At 43.0% G+C, this 19,351-nt stretch overlaps 1 protein-coding gene across 1 annotated transcript; it reads right to left on the bottom strand.

The window, feature by feature from the left end:
• Positions 1-1,336: 1,336 nt before the first annotated feature.
• Positions 1,337-18,551, bottom strand: ATP6V0C (ATPase H+ transporting V0 subunit c). Its single transcript, XM_034430295.3, has 3 exons — positions 18,066-18,551; positions 5,973-6,156; positions 1,337-2,270 (listed from the first exon to the last, which is right to left on the bottom strand). The coding sequence occupies exons 1-3, from the start codon at positions 18,142-18,144 to the stop codon at positions 2,063-2,065; spliced, it is 471 nt and encodes a 156-aa protein (XP_034286186.1). The 5' UTR covers positions 18,145-18,551; the 3' UTR covers positions 1,337-2,062.
• Positions 18,552-19,351: the final 800 nt, after the last annotated feature.

Genomic DNA, 19,351 nt, shown 5'->3' with positions numbered 1-19,351 from the left:
AAAGTGTTTTCTTTGGCCAGTCGAGGATGGTGCTCAAATCTATTTCCATCCCTGAAGCTTGCGAAGCAGAGGGAAAACCGTGAATGAGTCACTGGGTTGTCCGTGACCTGAAAATCCAGGAAATACCACGAATATACATAATGCAGGGATCCGATTCTTCCTTTGTGGGCTGCGTGGCTGGCCTGTCTGGGGAAAAGAGGGAACTGCATAGGATTCTCACAGGAGACGTCAGGCCTCACCTGAGCATTACAGCTCCTGCCTTGAGCATCACTCTTCCTGTTCTTTTAGTGCATGATTTTTATTTATTATTTATTTGTATCTATTTTTACAAATAACTCAAGGCGGCGAACAAACCGGACACATTTTCCTCCTCCTGTTTCCCCCCACAACAGCCCTGTGAGGCGAGCTGGGCCGAGAAGAGGCACTGGCCCAAGGACATCCGGCTGGTTTTCATGCCTAAGGTGAGACTAGAATTCACTTATCTCCTGGTTTCTAGCCTGGCACCTTCAACACTATCCCAAAACTGGCTTGTATAGCCTTATGAAATGCTACATTTTTCCTGGAAGTATAATCCTCCTAAAGGATCTCCACCTTTTTCTATCTCACCCAACAAATTCCTACACAAGTGTACAGAAAACAATTATTTTTGTTGCGGTGGGCAAAAAGAGAAAAAAAAAGCACTGTCCACGCTGTTCTTAACACTGAACTGAGTGTGTGCCTGGCAAGAGAGCCACATATTCCTTGTGCTTCAGTAGTTTTCCAAATTAGATTTGATGGGGTTGAGAGCCAACCCTTTATATGTAATTGGCTCACGCTATTTGTACTGACACTGACCAGGTGTTTAGACATAGAACAAAACCCCACTCCCCTTTTAGCACTGATGATGTTACCTAGTTGGGTAATAAAATGTCTGTAAGAATACCGCTAGCCTTAGCACCAAGGAGCCCATATTAAAAGTATTAAGAGAGGCTGGACGCTTGGCTTCATCAGCTTTTTATTCCCTAGTTTGATTTTCAGAACCTATTTTAGCCATACTAAGGATTTACTTCAATTGCTGGGTTTGTTTAATACCACCAACTCCAAATTAACCGAATGGGCCAAATTCACATGATCTGTTAATGCCCCGATATATTCAAGGCTAAAATTAACCAATTTCCCCCAGTTCTGACTGACCAGTTTCATTAAAAGCTGGGCATTTGTTAGTAAAGTCCAGGTATTCCTAAACTCAGGTGGTGGTGGTGGGTTGGTGGTGGTGGAAAGCTGTGTTGGATGGTATCCGGTGTTTGGAGACCCCCGCCTCTCAAGGCAACTCACAAGACACACCGTGCGACCATGATACAGTGGAGGAAATTTTTTTTTTTATTACCTGGAAACGTATTACTGCAAAATCCAACATTGGCTGCACAACTTTTGGATGCCAGAGCATACAGTTTTTACTACTTGGGAACACAGGAGTGTCTCGGACGTTTTTGCTGTTATCTGTATAAACACAAACAGTCTCACACTCCGATACCAGGACACGACAGCAATCATTGAGAATCAAATTACATCCAAGGATTTCTCTGCACTTACAGTTAACCCCACAGTGTAGTAATCTATCTATGCATGAGATTAATATATATATATATATATTTTATGTGTGTGTGTGTGTGTGTATGTAGAGAGAGAGCATGGAAAATTGAAAACTCTTGTTCCATTATGTATGAACATGTCAAGTCTTATAAATAAAACATCCAATGGAGAGAGAAGGGGGAAAGTTACCATTTTCTAGTTTATATTTATACATAAAGGACTCTAATGGCAAAAATGGATGGAAAACAGCAAAGGAGCTTCCCCCGCCCCCAAGCCTCGCGGGAAAAGGCTTGTGGCAGGCCCTCACTGATTTTTCATATCGAAGTACACAGAGGACAGACAAGTCACATACATTGCGCAAAATTTACAAGAGATCAACTACCAAAACTGATGATGACAACTGTACACATTGTGGAGAGACCATTTTTTTTTTTTTCAAATTCTGGAACTTTTTAAGTTTGTTTTGCTTTCCATCGCGCTCTGCGGGCCGTTACCCTTTTGTGGAAAGGATGAGGCCAACGATGAGGCCGTACAGCCCCAAGACTTCGGCGAAGATCAAGATCAGGATCATGCCCACAAATAACCTCGGCTGCTGCGCTGTCCCCCGGACACCTGCGTCGCCCACGATGCCAATGGCAAAGCCGGCGGCCAAACCGCTGAGGCCTACGCTCAGTCCAGCGCCCAGCTGCAGGAAGCTCCTGGAAGGGAAGGAAGACAAGCTGAAGGGCACGTGGCAAACAACCCACTTCAATCAGGGAAGACTGACTGGTTTCTGGAGGAGAAGAGGAAGACACTGACTTCCTCTCTGGAAGTCAACTTCTCCTCCAGCCCTGGGGCTCTCCCCCAACAAGACCTTGGGAGAGCAGCCTCCAGCCACAGAAGATCTGATTGAAAAGAGGACCCAGCTCGGAACGCCTTTTTCTAAAAGCTGGGCTGCTTTCACCAAGGCCAGCCTAAAACCTCCCTGCTGTTGTGGCCTGCCGGCAGCCAGCAGAGCTGGCAGCAGATTCGGACAGTGAGGAGGTTGGGGAGGAACAGGGGCCAGTCCTGGAGTTTGAGGAAGGCTCGAATGAGGGCTCTGAGTCGGAGGCAGAGACGGGGCCAAGGCCATCTGGTTGTTCTTTGCTGCCTCCGGAGTCTGACGAGGCAGCAAAGCGAGGCAGAAGAACAGCACCAGCCTGTTCCCAGTATGTGCATGCGCAGAACTGCCAGAAGACAGAAACAATTAAGAAAACAGGGTCGACTTGGGAGTAAGGCTTGGAGATGATTGGCCCTCCCATAAGACATAAAAGAGAAGCGAACAGGACATGAGCTTTTGCAGGAAGCAATTAGTTCATCTGGTCGGTAAAAGCTTTGGAAAAGTTCTGTTTGACTCTGTGCTAAGTTTGGCCTTGCCCTGCATGTAGCAGTTAGTTCTCTGGCAGCATTCCAAGGGAGATAAGGTGGGTGTTTGTAAACACTCCCATGAAAGACTGTTTGAGAATCCTTTCAGACTGGGAATGACAATAATTCACAACCATATGAATTAAAGAGGTTTGCTGGGACTAAGATTGGGCTGTATACTTTCTAAGGAAGCCTAGGTCAGAACACCTGCAGAATGGGCTCATGTTTACTCTCCTTTGACAATAAAAGTGCTGGTAATTAAGAGCATCTCACATCTACGTTAACTGTGCTCAGCAGAACCCAGAGTACTAAATATATGCTGATGCAGCGCTCCCAATTATGAAGAATTACATGGCAAGAAGACGATTGACAGAATATTCAAAACCCCTTAAAAGTGCAAACGACAAAGCAAATCACATTTCGGAGATTGCCACAGCAGGGCACATCTCATACATGTTAGGACTCTCTGCTGACTTACATCGCTGTATTTACTTGGTAGTTCCTCGGCAAACTAGTTGCCAGTGCATTGCTACTTTGGATCTGCTTCTGGTACAACAGATGCAACTGTACCTGAACCTCTGTACACAAATACTGAGTTCCTACAGTGTGTAGCAATGGTTTGTTCAAAGAAGCCAACTTTAGGTTTACAGAGAGTCATGAACTAACTTAGCCATATGATGGTTTTGCATCTAAGGGAGGTGGGTGGTTGAAAAACTGTGAAACAAATAAATATTGGGTGGACCTCTGGTGGACTCTTCCTGAGGCAGCAGGAATGACAGTGACATATGGAGCTGTGGTGACGCAGTGGTTAGAATGCAGTATTGCAGGCTAACTCTGCCAACTGCCAGCAGTTCGATTTTCACTGGCTCAAGGTTGACTCAGCCTTCCATCCGTCCGAGGTCGGTAAAATGAGGACCCAGATTGCTGGGACCAATATGCTGACTCTATAAACTGCTTAGAAGGCTTTAAAATACTGTGAAGCGGTATATAAGTCTAAGTGCTACTGATATCTCATATTCAACAATGGTTTTATACCATTGGCCAAGTCTCGTTTGTCAGGAATAAAACATTTTGTTCCTTCAAGTTCTTGGCAAGCTATTCTTAGCTTTCCTCTAATGATGCTACCAACCATCCGGTCTTGCACCCATGTTCTTTTTTTTTCTCAACCTTTCCAATTAATCTTCGTTTTTCTAAGACTGAAAGCTACAGTAAGCAATAGAGTTTATTCCTGAATGGACAGACATGAGTGGGTTCCCCTTGTCAACTACAGCCCCTCATGAAAATTTAAAGCTGATTGTGTTTCAGCCCATTTTAAGCACACCTGGAAACTTCTGAGCATGTCTAATGTAGCAGCAGGAGGATTAGTTTACCAACGTGTTTCAATTAAGCATCTCTGAATAATTCAAAGAGTTGCATTAGATATCGGTTATTTTGTTTAAAAGATTTTGCTTCATGAATGAATGAAAGAAATGAGGAAAGACAAGAGAGTCAGACTGAAGTTAAGAGTCAGTTCTGGAAATAAATTCAAGTTTTGATACCCCAAAAAGGTGATGAAGGGTCTTTCTAGTGGGATGGACCCTTTGTTTGTCATGTTGCACTATTTTAGGAACACAGCACCCAATGCCGTACTGGTAGTCCTTGACTTATAACCACAATCGGGACTAGAGAATTTCAGTTGCTAAGCAAGGCTGCTAAGCGAATTGCACCTGATTTTACCACTGAATCACTGAAGTCGTTAAGCGAACCTGGTTTTTCCCACTGATTTATGCTGATCGGAAGCTGCTTGGGAAAGTCACAAAAGGGGACCACGTGACCCCGGGACATGCAACCATCATAAATACATGCTGGTTGCCAAGCACCCAAATGCTGATCACATGCCTGTGAGGAGAATGCAGCCGTCATACGTGCGAGGAACAATTATACACTTTTTTTTCTGCCTTGGAACAGTGGCTAAACAAATGATCACAAGTTGAGGACTACCTGAAGTTATGGCACTGGGAATCTACGAGTTTCCAGATGAAATCCCATTATGGGGCATGATGGCTGGAGCTATGCCAAGTTGCCTTTTAGTATGATCTGGAGATCCATAGGTTTTTCTATCACAGAACTTGGGTTTTTTGCCTAGAATTGAGCCACTTATGGCAAGATACCACCTGGGCTGTAGGATTCCAAAGGTGGGTTTAGGCAAGGCAGGTATGCCTAGTGCGCTACAAAAAGGACGCAGACTTTTTTTTTCCTGGATGGTTGGCTCATTATGGCCTTTTGAACAATGTGCAGGTGGTTGGCAGGGCTAGGACAATTACAAGTTTAATTTGCATACAGAGAATACTCTTCTTTTTCATCACATGGAACATTACAATTTGATTACCATTTTTAGAAACTCTGGAGAAAGCACCAGAATCTTTTAAGGGCAACTTATCTTTCTCCTCTATTCTACAGGGATACAACTGAAATCATAAAATCTTTTTATCAAACACTGGAGCATTGACAATGATCCTAAGCTCCGTCTATTTATGCTCCATTAAAAAAAAACACAATAATCTATCCGGATATTAAGTTCCATTAAAAAAATTCTTTATGAATATCAAGTTCTAAAATAAATAGTGCTAATATAAATAATAAATAAATCAATTTTGTGTACTGCAGTGTTTCTCAACCTTGGCAACTTTTAAGTCACGTGGATTTCAATTCCCAGAATTCCCCAGCCGGCAAAAGCAAAGCTGGCTGGGGTAATTCTGGGAATGGAAGTCCACATGACTCAAAGTTGCCATGGTTGAGAAACATTGGTGTACAGCATTCATTTCCCCTAAGAGCTGCTCCTCCTCTTACTGGGAAAAAATTCAAAGGCCTGAGGAATGTTGATTCTGCACTCTGTTCCTTTCCGGTGTGCTAACTTCTGGTCAGCATTTCCCTTCTCGTAGAGCAGAGAATGTAATTCAGTTGGATGCTTTCCATCGAGAGTCAGATCTTTAACCCCGCAAGGGACCTCTGCAGCCTGCCTTCGCCAAGACACTTACTTGAATAGCGACATGTCATATGCGACAGAGCTGGAAATCAGGACCGCCACTACCAAGCCATAGATTGCTATGATACCCGCCATGACCACAGGGATGATGGACTTCATGATCAGCTCTGGCCTCATGACCGACATGGCAGCTATGCCTGTGCCACTCTTCGCTGTGCCGTAGGCGGCGCCCAAGGCTGCAAGAGAGAAAAGGCAGAGGTTGAGTCTTACCAAAGGCCCAACTTTTGTCATGCAATGTACAGGCTAAGCCTCTAATTACTAAGGCATCTGCTTGGGTAAGAGCCTCTCTAAGTGTCCCTTTTTTTAAACCATGCCAGGTCTTTATGCATACACATCTCTGTTTGAAATTTCTTTCATTCATTCATTCATTCATTAATTTCATTCATTCATTCATTCCATTCATCTTTTATGACCACCCATCTCAATCAACGACTCTGGGCAGCTAGAAGTTGAACCTAAGGACTGCATATATTATCACCTTCTAGGTAACAATAAATATTCCTTTACTGTTTGATAGTGGTACGGATGCAACTTTTGTTCCTTTTGTTTTACAAAGGTTAAGAGTTTGCCATGAGCAAGGTGGGAAGGATTTTGTCACACAGGGAGGGGAATGTTAGAATTTCTTTGATATTAAATATATATTTTACACAACACTTAGACCCCAATTTTCCCATTCCCAAAAGCAAGAAACCATATTACTATACTTTTTAGAAATCCTGGTCGGGGCTGCAAAAATGATCCTCCCCTTGCTTCCTTCACTGAGAAGCAGCATAATTTTTAAATATGTTATTAGATCAAACTTTCCCTTTCTTTTTCAATACAAAAAAAAATGGAAAGCAATTTCTGCACATGAGAAATTTGCTTGCTTACACAACCAACTCAACCCGCTGAGCTTGTTTTCTCCACCTTCAATGAGTCAAAGTCTACCCAAGCACAAGCCAAGATGGACTTATTTGTCCCAACCTCATTTAGCAATAGCAATTAGACTTATATACTGCTTCATAGTGCTTTACAGCCCTCTCTAAGCGGTTTAGAGTCAACATATTGCCCCCAACCTGGATCCTCATTTTGCTGACCTCAAAAAGATGGAAGACTGAGACTACCACAGGCCAGTCAGAATTGAACTGCTGACAGTGGGCAGAGTTAGCTTGCAATACTGCGTTCTAACCACCTGCGCCACCACAGCTCATTTAAAGAAAGTGTGTGATCTAATACCATCCTTCACTGTGGCTCTCAAAATACCAGTTTTGATTTTGGAGGCTGGAATTGGGCGATCACAAACAAGAAAGGCAGAAGAGGTAGAATTGGGACAGGAGAAAGCCGTCTTCCTGCTGTGATCCTGGTTGGTTTAGCAATGATCAAAATTAATAAGGATCCCCGGCTTTCCCTCAAAATTTGAGAGCAGATACTATTATGACAAATATTTGCTCCTGGGAGAAAAAGAACTCACACAAGATACTTAGCAGGGCACTTTGAGGTTTGCCAGATGTTGTGTGCACCTTTGTTTCCTCCATCCCTTCCTTGCAGTTAAATTCTTCACTAAAGACAATAACAGAAATGAGCTAAATCCTTGCTGAGAGTGGCCATGAGGGCATTTTGCTTGTAAGCATGCCAGGACCACAATGTGCAAAAACCTAGGATCAGGGGACTGTACAATGGCCACCCTCCTAAATCAGGCATAAGCTATTGTTCTCCATCCTTTTTGGGGGGGAGGGGAGGAGAGAAGAAACCTGGGCAAAAGGTCTTGTCTGGGTTCCTTGACTCTCTGTTCACTCTCTTAATACCCTAACTATATTTATTTATTTATTTATTTATTGGTTCGATTTATATGCCGCCCTTCTCCGGAGACTCAGGGCGGCTTACAATGTGTTAAGCAATAGCCTTCATCCTTTTGTATATTTATACAAAGTCAGCTTATTGCCCCCACAAACTGGGTCCTCATTTCACCTACCTTAGAAAGGATGGAAGGCTGAGTCAACCTTGAGCCTTGGAGAGATTCGAACCAGCAGTAATTGCAGGCAGCTGTGTTAATAACAGGGTGCTTTAAACCACTGTACTACCAAGGCTCCTTAGTATATTGTGGATTCTCCGCAGGTGAGGCTGTGTGCTATAGATACCGGACTGAAAGCAGGGACATAAACAAATTGCTAAAGGCACGGGATTCTATTCATGCTTTTCTAGAAATTCATTGAACACTGTCTGTTATCTTCTGCTCTGCTGCGTAAACAGTCCCAGAACAGACCAAAGTCCTCACAGCGGAAAGTTCTCTGTAGCAAAGTTATAAGGCCATTAGCTTGTCTGTTGTTCAGCTTTTATCTCTAGTCCTTGACTTTAGCCACGAGTAGGTTTACACCTTCCAGCTTTTACTCTTTGTAAAAATCAAAGTCCCATCAGAAAAGGCAAAATTTTAAGCAAAATTGCGTCTAACGCAACTGTTCTGGAAACATAATCAGAAATGACTGTGTGGGCCTATTTTTTGAGAGTCTGCGTTTGCAGACTGGCTCACTGGTCAGGGTGATGTTTCATTTCTGCTTTCACATACTAAAAAAGTAGGTAAGCAATGCACACATACTTGCTAGGCACAGTTCTAAATACGGAATTGATCATTTTCAAAGCCTGCAGGCCATCTTAGGCCCTATCACCGGATGATTTGCAATAACCTAGCTAAGAGTTTGTACCTGTTTGCCTAGCAAAACCAGGTGACCAACACTTGCTAAACCAGTTCTTTCTTGGCTATGTAGCTGCTCAGATAAATCATATATGTAATTCCTACAACCAGGTCCATGTCTAGAAGAGATAATGGACAGTTGAGTCTGTCTCCTTGTTTCTGAGCATCACATGGAATTCAACCCATAGCCTTTTCGATTCTGAACTGAAAGCAAGAATTACATTTCCAGCTTAACTGAATCTGTATTTGTTTTATAGAAAGCCAAGTACACACAAATAATTTTAATTGTTCCTTTCTGAGGAACTATCATGAGGGTATCCATCTGTTGATGCCTTGTCTAGAAAAATGTCAAGTGAATAGTTATGGATCAAGGGACTAAAAATTGATCACTTTAAGCCAAAGGAGACTTCCAAGAAAATCTCCTGTATCCATCTTTCACAAGCACCATAAAATACTTTAAAGGGTGGCAGGGATCAGTTTTCACTTCCTATGAATGACTGTGGGCACACATAGCATCCAAATAAAAATGGCACTAGAGGGTTGGCACTGCCACTTTACATTCCCTTCTTTTTCAATAGGCACTGTAGGGAAAAAAATTGAGGGGTATCATCCTGGGGAATTGAGATCTAACCTCACTGATGATCATTATACCCAGTTTATAAGAGCTCAAAATATATTAAACAAGTAACTACTTGCAACTAATTCAAAACTAAAAACTCATCTCTGGATATCAACTTGTAACAAAAAGAAGTGAAGTCCAAGACATTTGATATATAGCACATATGAGCATTCCGTTTAAGTCCCAATGAAGCTTGCAAATTCTTGCATAACTGTAGTGAAAAATTCACATAACTCGATTCTAGATCTTATCACAATTTGACAACATTCTTAAAAAACTATTTTCCCCTTTGATGCATTGTATTTTGTGAAACAGTCATTGTTTATTTAGCCAATGAGATTTGCTTGATTAGTGGGATCAACACAAAAAGGTGATTTACTTATTTATTTATTTAAAAAGGTGGCTGAGGTCCAGAGAGCCACTTTTAAGGTCTCCTCAAAAGTTTTTAGTATGCCTGGTAAGATTTAGCTTTTTCAGCCTGTGAATGTTATTCCATATCACAAATTTGCATTGCTGTAACACAATGGCCAAGCCCTCTTTAAGCATGAGGAAGTACAAATAGGTCTATCGACTAGTGACATTTAAATCTCAGTCATATTGACAGCCATTCGTCTGAATGATTAGGATCATCTGCTATGATAGATGGACCCTGTATTCAGCTGTCAGATAGAAAAGGAGTAGTTTTATATTCATTTCTTAAATTATAGAAAAACTGTTTGTTGACTACCCTCAATAGAGGCCAATTGCAGTGACTAGTAGAAAGATATGTCAAAGATTTCAGCTGCACTTCAAGCATTCGCTTGACAAATATAGGAAACTTAAGAGCACAACTTAATTTCCACTTCCCAATTTTAGATGTAAAGCAGCACTGGTTAAGCTTTGTGGGCTGCTAAATAAAGCATACAGTAAATTAATATATAGGGAAGGGGGAAAAAAGAGTTCCTGTTTGTTGAATTGGTAGAGAGAAAATTAGTTTTGTAAGTTGATTGAGACTCGTAACATACAATGCTTTCGAATCATGAAAGAAAACTATTTTGCCAAGCTCCAGAAAGTTACGATCTGACCGAGGGACCACAATCTCACACAAAAGTGCAAGGCGATCTCAAATCTTTGTGTCAAGTCACTGGAGAGTATATTTCACAAGTGATACTCCAGCAGAGATCAAGTTTGTGCTACTTGTGAAGTTCTCACAGGCTACCTGAAGAAATTAGTATCCCCTGGTTGAGCAGGAGCGAGAGAGGGCCTTCAACAAGACTCCATCCATAACATTATAGGGAGACAGTATCAAAGGCAGGGTGGATAAAAATCAATGATTTAAAAAAAAAAACAACGGATTTTTTTTATTTAAATTGGATTTTTTAATTTTTTTATCAAATTTATTTTAATAAAATGCTTTTGGAGTAAAAAAATCTATCTAAAAAGTTTTCTATTTAAGACACATTCATAATTTAGTTTATTCAGCCTGAAATGGAGCTTAGTTATGTAGCACGAGGCTGTATATTCTGTAATATTGGGACTGTTGTTGAGTCAGCAGCAAGTCAGAAGATGAGCCACTGCAGAACAGTTGCTCTTTAAAAATTATGATTTAAATCAAGTTGATTTAAATCAAATCCACCCTGTTCAAAAGATAACCTATTTACTGGTACTTTCATAAGAAACCTGTCATGGCTGAGCCTGTTCTTGTTCAATGGCACAAGTTGGCATGCAAAAAGCAATTTGTTCCCCAGTGGTCACACAGACAGACTGTGAATCAGAAAGCCACAGGTAGTTTTAAGAATGGATACCTTAAGCACACACCTGATTCTTCAATCCCGCAGGAAAGGACAGCCCATGTCCCATCCTAGCTGCATTTATTCATTCTGTTCAAATTCTAAAGAGGGACATTACATAAAGCATCGATTTTTATACTTTTGTCTCCCTTTGAAACATTTTGCCAAATGTTGCCATGCAGTCTGACAGAATACTATTTTAATTTGCGTATTAATCTGGGAAGTGCTACTTTAGGCAGCACCTATAATTGCGGATTAAATGAACTGTGGTCTGTCTATATGCCAGTCTACCAGCTATGGCAGATTTCAAATGTTCCTCTCTCTAAATTGGTGTGAGCAGGAATTGGAAAGAAGGGGAATAAAATGCTTATTCAAAAACTGCTGCTTAAGCTGTTCATATTTTTTTTTACTCTGGTGTGAAAGAAAAATAGAAAAACATCAACAGGAAATATAAAGCAGGAAAAAAACAACAAAACCTTGTTGTAGTAATGAAGATTTTAAAAGGACACTTTTCAGCAGTTGAGTCTTTGCACATTTTTTTTTTAAAAAAAAGAATACAGTACCATGCTGTGCGTTCTTGGAACAATTCTAGTTTCGTTAGAATGGCTGACAAGCATGAAAGATGTACAGAAGAGTTTCAGCCATTATGGTGACTCTGCTTATGAGTACTGAAAATTAAGACAATATGGCTTATTTCAGAAATGAATCAAGCGTTTTATCCTCTTCCATGATCCAGTAGTTTAGTCAGCATGTTCTTGCTCAGAAGCTGCCACGATATTTCCCATCAGGTTTGAGGGACGCTCATTGGAAAAATATAGACAACGGAACTGTAATGCCACCTCTACCGAAAGTCAGTGGCCAAAAAATAAATTGGTTATCCGGCTTTATAATTCTCAGATTCAAATATAAGCAAGCTTAACTCTTTGGTCAGAGTTCACACAGAGAGATGGGCCTAACCTCAAAATAACTGTGTTTATGGGCCCATATTCTCCATCTTTATCTTAATCACATTCACGTCGGGTTGTCCAATAGGCAAGCTACTATCATACACAGGGTATCAACAAACGGTACCATTAAGTTACTACCTGTTGGTGTTTATTAGTGTCTTTGATCCCTTAGGAAGCAGTTTTTTAACCAAGTACCATCCTATTTTTTAAAAAATGCCTCCAGGACTAATCAATCTGATATAGTAAAAAGTTAAATACAGTATATAAATACTTCTAAGAAGTCAAAAGATTCAGTGGAATCTCTGTTTCAACGTATTAACACAACTCTGCCTCCGAACTCCGTGGGAATGCTCAAACGGAAGAGCAGTGACTATTTATAGCCAGTGATTGGCTTCATATAGCATGTTAAGCCATGCTTGTTTAAACACGTTTCTTGACCGTTATTCCTAAATATCAGTCTGAAAGGAAATCTTGATTGAATCTTCCTCCCCCCCCCTTTGAGGCAAGGTTTCCTTCATAGGATTGGGCATCTGAGAAAAGGCAATTCAAACTACAGAGACTGTCTATCTGTTCAAATACAGAATTCCTGCACTTTATGATTGTACCCCATCCAGACTATCCACAATGCTAACTAGAATTGCAGGCTAGTATTGGGGGAGAAGGCTTAACACCCAACCCATATTTCCAGGAATTTTTTTTTTGCTTCTAGTAGCACTATATTAAATATTAATTCTTTTTCGCCACATATGCAATTTAAAACTATTTAGAATTCTTTTTGGGATTGCAAGACTGCTGCTTAATAAATGCATCTTAGTTCTAAAAGCAAAGGGCAGCCATGCTGTTGTTCTTGGCAGCTATTTTTCCAAAAATGGTACTTTGAACCAAATGATAATCATGTCAGAATAGAGGAATTTATTTGACTAGATATTTAATAGAATAAGTTCTACTAGGTTTTATTGAATTGCTCAGCCATCAGATTCCTAAAGATTCTTAAGAGAACAATTTGGCACGAATAAACTACATATTATCCAGCTGGTTTCAGCAACCATCTGCCCATAGCTACCTGTTTCTAAGACATCATTCTGAAGAAATGTTAACAGTCTACAGTTAAATCAGACAGTTCTGCAACTCAGGAAGATAGTTTGCGGGGGGGGGGGGGGTGTCGTCCATACATTCCCTTAAGGTATAATTCTTTTAAATAAGGTTTGTGGCTTGAACCATAAGCTGGCTGAATTCATGCATTTTTTAAAAGTAATATTTCCCTGGTTAGATACATGCCTTGAATCTCCATGAAGTGGACCACATGATGGCCTAATGCAGTATATAGATCTAGTCAATCTACTGATAAACTGACATAATAATCCAAAATGGAAAACAGTAGTTTTGCACTGGCAGTTCATGTTCAGAAATGGCACTAATAATCACAAAATTTTGCAGATCAGGAGCCTAGGATGAGCCTAATTTCCCAATATCCAACGTTCTAAAGCAGAAAGACAAGCCACCACGATAGCTAAAGACGATTCCAGGGTATATGAATTATCCCAGGCACATGTACTTGCCAAACTGCCTTTCTGTACAGAAAGTCACTTTAATCGCAACTGCTAAAACTGATGACAGAGTCACTATTTTGCAGCAGAGATGATAATTCTAATACCTGCCCTAAAATAAGCAAATTGCAATTAAAACCAAAGGACCAATTTCAAAAGCACTCTTGTTGATATGAGATGGACCCACCAAATCTGTGACTCTCAGTTCCCGCACTCTGCCAATGTTTTATTCTACACACTGTCCTGTCATAAATCACGGTCTGTCAACCAAAATGCTTGGGTTCGTGCAACGAAGGTGAAGGCAAATGCGTCATGTTCAGCTTTGCAGAGGGGTGTTCAAACTTGGCAATTTTTAAGATTTGTGGACTTCCAAAATCTTAAAAGTTGCCAAGTTTGGAGACCTCCCCGACTCAGCATGATATGTAACTTCAATCATCATGCCATTTCAAGAACCACATGTAGCGGAACGTAATGGGGATTATGAACATTTTACTCTTTGGAAATTTGTCACCATTTCCTTCTGCGATGAGAAGCATTTTAGTTAGCCGTGTTGCAAGGAAAAATTAAATCATTCCGTGGCCTTTGACCATCCTTGCTATAATCTAATGAAAGGGGAGGAAATATCACATTATCCCTTGAGGCTAGAGATCAATCTCGACTGTTGATTGCCTGAAGGTCATTAGTGAAGCAGTGAGCCCTCATAAGATTAGCCAGTGGTGACTAGAATAGTTTCTATGAGATGTTTACTATCATCAGAAATTAGTGTGTATAGGACCAAGATGAGGGTGTTTATACAACACGACTTCTGCATCCAGCCTGCTTGCACAGAACAAGGCTTGGATCTGCTAGCAGCAAACTAGGCTCCAATGAGTCATTAAGGCCTATAATAGACAACTGCCTTTTCTCTTCCTTATGGCTCTCCAAGGCAGAACTCAATGCCATTCCTACCCGCCTTATTCACATCTCAAAATTCTCCTACTGGGATGCCTGCCACAGGCAAATTAACTTCTGGCCTGTCAGTGTGAAGTGATTAGGAAGATGAGCATCCAGGACTTGGAAATACTAAGAGTTGCCCAACACAATCAGAAAAAGCTTGCAATAGTAGATACAACGGACAGCAGATAGTCCTTGCCTTGACTTACAACAGTTCGTTTAGTGACTGTTCTAAGTTACAATGGCACTGAAGTGACTTATGACCATTTTTCACACTTACAGTCGTTGCAGGTCAAAATGTGGATGCTTAACTGGCTCATATTTATGCCAGCTGCAGTGTCCCAGGGTCAAGTGATCACCTTTTGCAACCTCCTAACAAGCAAATTCAATGGGGAGGAGTCAGATTCACTTAACAACCGTGTTGCTAACTTAACTGCAGTGATCTGCTTAACACGTGTGACAGGAAAGGTTGTAAAAAAGGGCAAAATTCACTCAACAACCAACCTGCTTAACAGAAATTTTTTGCTCAATTGTGGTCGCAAGTCATGGACTAGCTATACTCCATTGTGCATCGCATCGTATGCATATAACTATCTCCTTAGATAGAGTCCACTTCCGCTACAGTAAAAAATTTTAAAAAGTATTCAGTATTTCTGCACTGGGGATTTTCTGAGGATGGAGGGGCAGCACCAGAGCCCGAGTAGTAGACAGATGTTCTAGTCTTTAGAGATGGCATCTGTGAATAGCCTGTCTGTCCCCTTGGGGCAGGGCCAATGGTTTCAGACCAAGGATGCAAGCTGCTGCTATCAACTCATTAATGATAATCCATAAACTGCAAAAGTCAACCTGATGTTTTACTGCTTTGCAAATTACTTCCGTTAACTATAAGTCGCATGAAAAAGGGCTTAAGGAAGTCGCATGGCATAAATAGACCTGGAAGCTTAAAGCTTGCTCTTTTTTCATCCTTGCTCACTTCTTTTTTCAATTGTTACAAGGAAATCAATTAAACTGGTTGGAACAGCAGTGGCAAACACAAAAGACCACATGGTTTCAATGAGGGCAGCTCAAGTTTTCATTTCCATCCAGTCACAATGCCTCAGTCAGGATGCCTCAGGCTAGCCACTCACAACTAATTTATCCTCACAACACCCCTACAGAGGAAAGAGAAATTTAAAAAAATGATATTCAAGGATGATCCGAATGCATGTTAAGCTTTGCAGGGAAACATTCTCCAGAAAAGTTATCAATTGAATTTTATCTAAAATGTAACCAAAAAAGCAAAATGACAAGTCAGGCACAATTTGTATAGTACCTCAGAATGAAAATGAAAGCTCAATTAAATCTCTGGGCAAATATATTTCAGACGACTGCCATGTTTGTAAATATAACTATTTGTTTTAAGGGAGCTGTTTGAATTGTGTATTAACAATACTGACAAAACTGGCATAATGTGGTTTGAGCTTAGCATGGTACCATGTATCAACCCAGCCAATTCTAGTTTAATAAAGCCCAAGGTTAAACTGGCTCAGCAGGATAAGTGAAGACTGGGAGGTTTCTTTATTTGAAGCAATAATTTAAAACCGTGTCCACTAATCCCAGTGTTATAACACAGCACACGATTGTAATGTTATCCCAAACCCATCTGGAGGATGACAAGACCAGAAAGGTTTATTTTAGTCAGGCTTCAAGGAAATTTACAGGTTGTGCACCAACAGTTGCAATATTCCCATCATCCTAAAAGGATATGGATCAAAGATGTGGCTCCATGTCTTATTCTGGATGAGCCCCCATTCTGTACAGCGAAGTGAGCATAAGATAGAATTGAGGCTGCAACAGTAAGGCCACTAGTTTCATTTTATCAGCCATTTAGGACTCTTATTTCATCAAGCAGCCACAAAAATCAAGACTGAATTTCATAGTAGTATTCTTCCAATATCTGCAAACTTCACAGGCAATTCTTGCAGTGGGATAGCTCTCACAAGCCTGGCGGCCTACTTTGGGCTATCTCCGTTCTGAGAAGCCAGCCTCCAGCAGATAAGCTCACAATGAATGAAGGAGATACTGCCAGGAAAAACCCTCCTCTTTGCAGCTCCCCTCCTTAATTTGGAAACATGTTTTCTCAGCCCCATTGAAACCTCCGTGTCCTTCCTAAGAACCCAGAAAGCCAGGCGAGCTGCACGGGACAGTAATGCTTGAGAGAGGTCAAGGGTGCATTGCAAGCTTTGCTGAATTCACGGATGTGGGGAAGCAGCAGAGGTTTCTAAACCTCACTTCTTTCCCCCCCCCCTAGTCACATGGCCGGTCAGGGTTCCTCCATCAGCTGGTGCTATGACATCACCCCTATCAACCCCCCTCCCATCGCCTTTTCCCAAAGCAGCCTATCTCCTTTTCTTCCATCTCCCCCTTTCCCAGTCAAATTCCCCAGATGAACCAACCAGACCAGAAAGATCAAAGGACCCCTTCCTCAAAATACCTCTTCCCTCCCCCCTCCCTCCCAGAAGGAAGGAAGGTTGGCGTGCAACAGAAGCAGCAGGCAAGGCTGGTTTGGCTCCAGCCAGACTGGGGTTCCACCCTTCACCTGAGCAGAAACATCTCTGCAGCCAACGTGAGGCCAGCCAGCTGCTTAAATCTTTTTTTTGGGGGGGGGTGGGGTGGAAAGGAAGAGAGACAGAGAGAGAAGCTGGAGCAAAAGACAAGATCCCTTCCTCTTTTTTTTTTTACACTGGAGGAAAAAAAGCAGGCAGATGTCACACGGTGGCACTGGAGGGAAGGGGGGAAAGCTTCTTAAAAAAAGAGAGAGATCAAACGTTAAAGGGCATCCAGCCTCCAAAAGCCCCAAGACACCCAAATTCCCCTGGGGTGTGTGGGGGGGGGGGAACCTGCCTGTCCTTTCCCCTCCAGGAAAGGATCCCCTGCAGGAAAGGGTGGGGGCTTCCAAAGCCAGGGTGGGGGTGGGAGAGGGATCTACTGGATCCTTCCAAGCAGGGTGGGGCTTCCCAAGCAGCAGAGGCAGAGAGATAAAAGACGACATCGCCAAAAAAGCCACTTCTGCCCTTCCCCACTGCGCCAACCTGGAACGGAGGGGGTGGCATTTCCCCGACAATGGCACAAAACGACTCTTCTTCTTCTTTTTTTGGGGGGGGGGAGGGGAAGAAAGAGGGAAGCAAGGATTCTTTTTAAAAAAATCAAACCAGCCTTGCCCGGGGGGGGGGGGGGGGAGAGATCGGGGCCGCCGGTACTCCAGCTCCCATCATCCCCAGCCTGGCAGACTGCCACCCACCCACCCACCGAAAGGAAAAAAAAAAGGGGGGGGGCTTCTCTTACAACCCAGCGGTCTCCTGTCGCCTCTCCCCCCCCGGTTTTTTTCCCCTTTAAAAAGAGCGATATCTCCCTTTCCCCCCCGCCCGCGACCCTCCCCAATTCAAAGAGATGGAAGCGCCCCCCCCCCATCACCACCACCACCCCTTATAGAGCCCGGCGGGTCGTGTGAGGGCAAAAGGGCCTGGAGATGGAGGGGCGCCACGACCCCCATAGCAACAGCCCCCCCCTCATCCCAACCGGTGGTCCCCCCCACCCTCCCGGGGGGGGGTTGGACGCCTCACCGCTGAAGATCATGGCGGCCGAGGCGCCCATGACGGCGAAGAAGGGGGAATACTCGGGTCCGGCCGGAGCAGCGACCATGGTGGTGCCGGGTGAGGGGCGAGGAAGAGGACGACGGTGGTTGCTGCTGCTACTGCTGAGGCGGCGCCGCCGTCAGGGAACCCGTGAGGGGAGCGAGTGAGGGAGGGGGGGTGTCGCTGCGTCGGCTTCTTCTCCTTCGGCTTCTCTTCTCGCCCTCGCTTCGCCGCCCGGGAGAACGAGGCAAAGATGGCGGGGCAGCGTCAGCGGGCCTGGGCGGCGGGTATCAACACGACGGCGGTCCTTGCGCGGACGGTTCTCCGCTGCGCCCGCCGCGGCTGCCTCTAAATACTCAGCCGCCGCAGAACAAAATGGCGGAGGAGCCCTGCGTCACGTGGCTCGCCGCTGGCTCCGCCCCTCCTCCTCCTCTACCTCCTCCTCCTCCTTCTTCTTATACTGCTTTTTTTTCCTTCTCTTCCGCTTCTCGGCTGGTTGCTGCTTTTTTTTTTTAAACATGGAATATACCAAAGTGAGGCCGGGGGGGAATGAAGAAGACGTCTTTGGGAAACGGGGACAGCGGCTCTGAAAGTTCGGGTGGCGGTTTTTCTACATTTATATTATATCCCATAAAAGAAAAAAAAGGGTTTTATTGGGCGGTCGGCCGAATGATGAAATCAATGGTACTTGACCTTCTTAGGCACCCCTTCGCTGTGACGTCGGTGGTTTCGCCCCTTCAAGGCTCGTCGGATCTAGGGCTGAATTTTTTTTTCCTGATGAGCGTGATTCAGCGCTGATTAGCATATGGGGCGGGGTCGGTGAGAGAAGGGGCGGTCCTTTTTTTTTTCCCTGTTCCTCTTTTTCTGGATTTTGCAAAGCTGGCTGGATAATCCGGATACATCAATCGGGATATTTAATCGGCAATAAATCAAGATTAGCATGTATATGATTCATTTCCCTTGGAGCCAACTACAGGAGGAAGATTCTGCAAGCAGGATTCCTGGCATCCTTGTTACCTTCCAGATGTTATTGGGGCTGCAGTTCCCAGAAACCCTCCAGCCTGAACATCTGGATTAGGGAAAGACTGATTTAAAAAGTTAAACCCATTTACTGTGTCAGAAGCACAGGGTGGGGCTTTGCTTCATTATATTGCCAAATGAACAATGCAACAAAATGGGAGGGCCTAAAATACTTCCAGACAGGTTGCAATTCTACAGAAAACAGGGCAGTCTTTAAATAAATTTGTTGTTGTTGTTAGTTGCGAAGTCATGTC

This window comes from Pantherophis guttatus, chromosome 14 (genome assembly GCF_059756535.1).
Source record: "Pantherophis guttatus breed Tessera chromosome 14, ASM5975653v1, whole genome shotgun sequence".
Lineage (NCBI taxonomy): Eukaryota > Metazoa > Chordata > Lepidosauria > Squamata > Colubridae > Pantherophis > Pantherophis guttatus.
The sequence above is the reverse complement of the archived record's forward strand: the minus strand, read 5'-3'. Positions and strand labels throughout refer to the sequence as shown.

Bases quoted from the DNA above. Each gene is read 5' to 3' on its own strand.
- ATP6V0C (XM_034430295.3), bottom strand. From the start codon at position 18,144: ATGGTCGCTGCTCCGGCCGGACCCGAGTATTCCCCCTTCTTCGCCGTC. The intron at 6,157-18,065 runs GTGAGGCGTCCA...TCTCTCTTGCAG, and splicing joins GGCCGCCATGATCTTCAGCG to CCTTGGGCGCCGCCTACGGC. The intron at 2,271-5,972 runs GTAAGTGTCTTG...CTTCCCTTCCAG, and splicing joins TATGACATGTCGCTATTCAA to GAGCTTCCTGCAGCTGGGCG.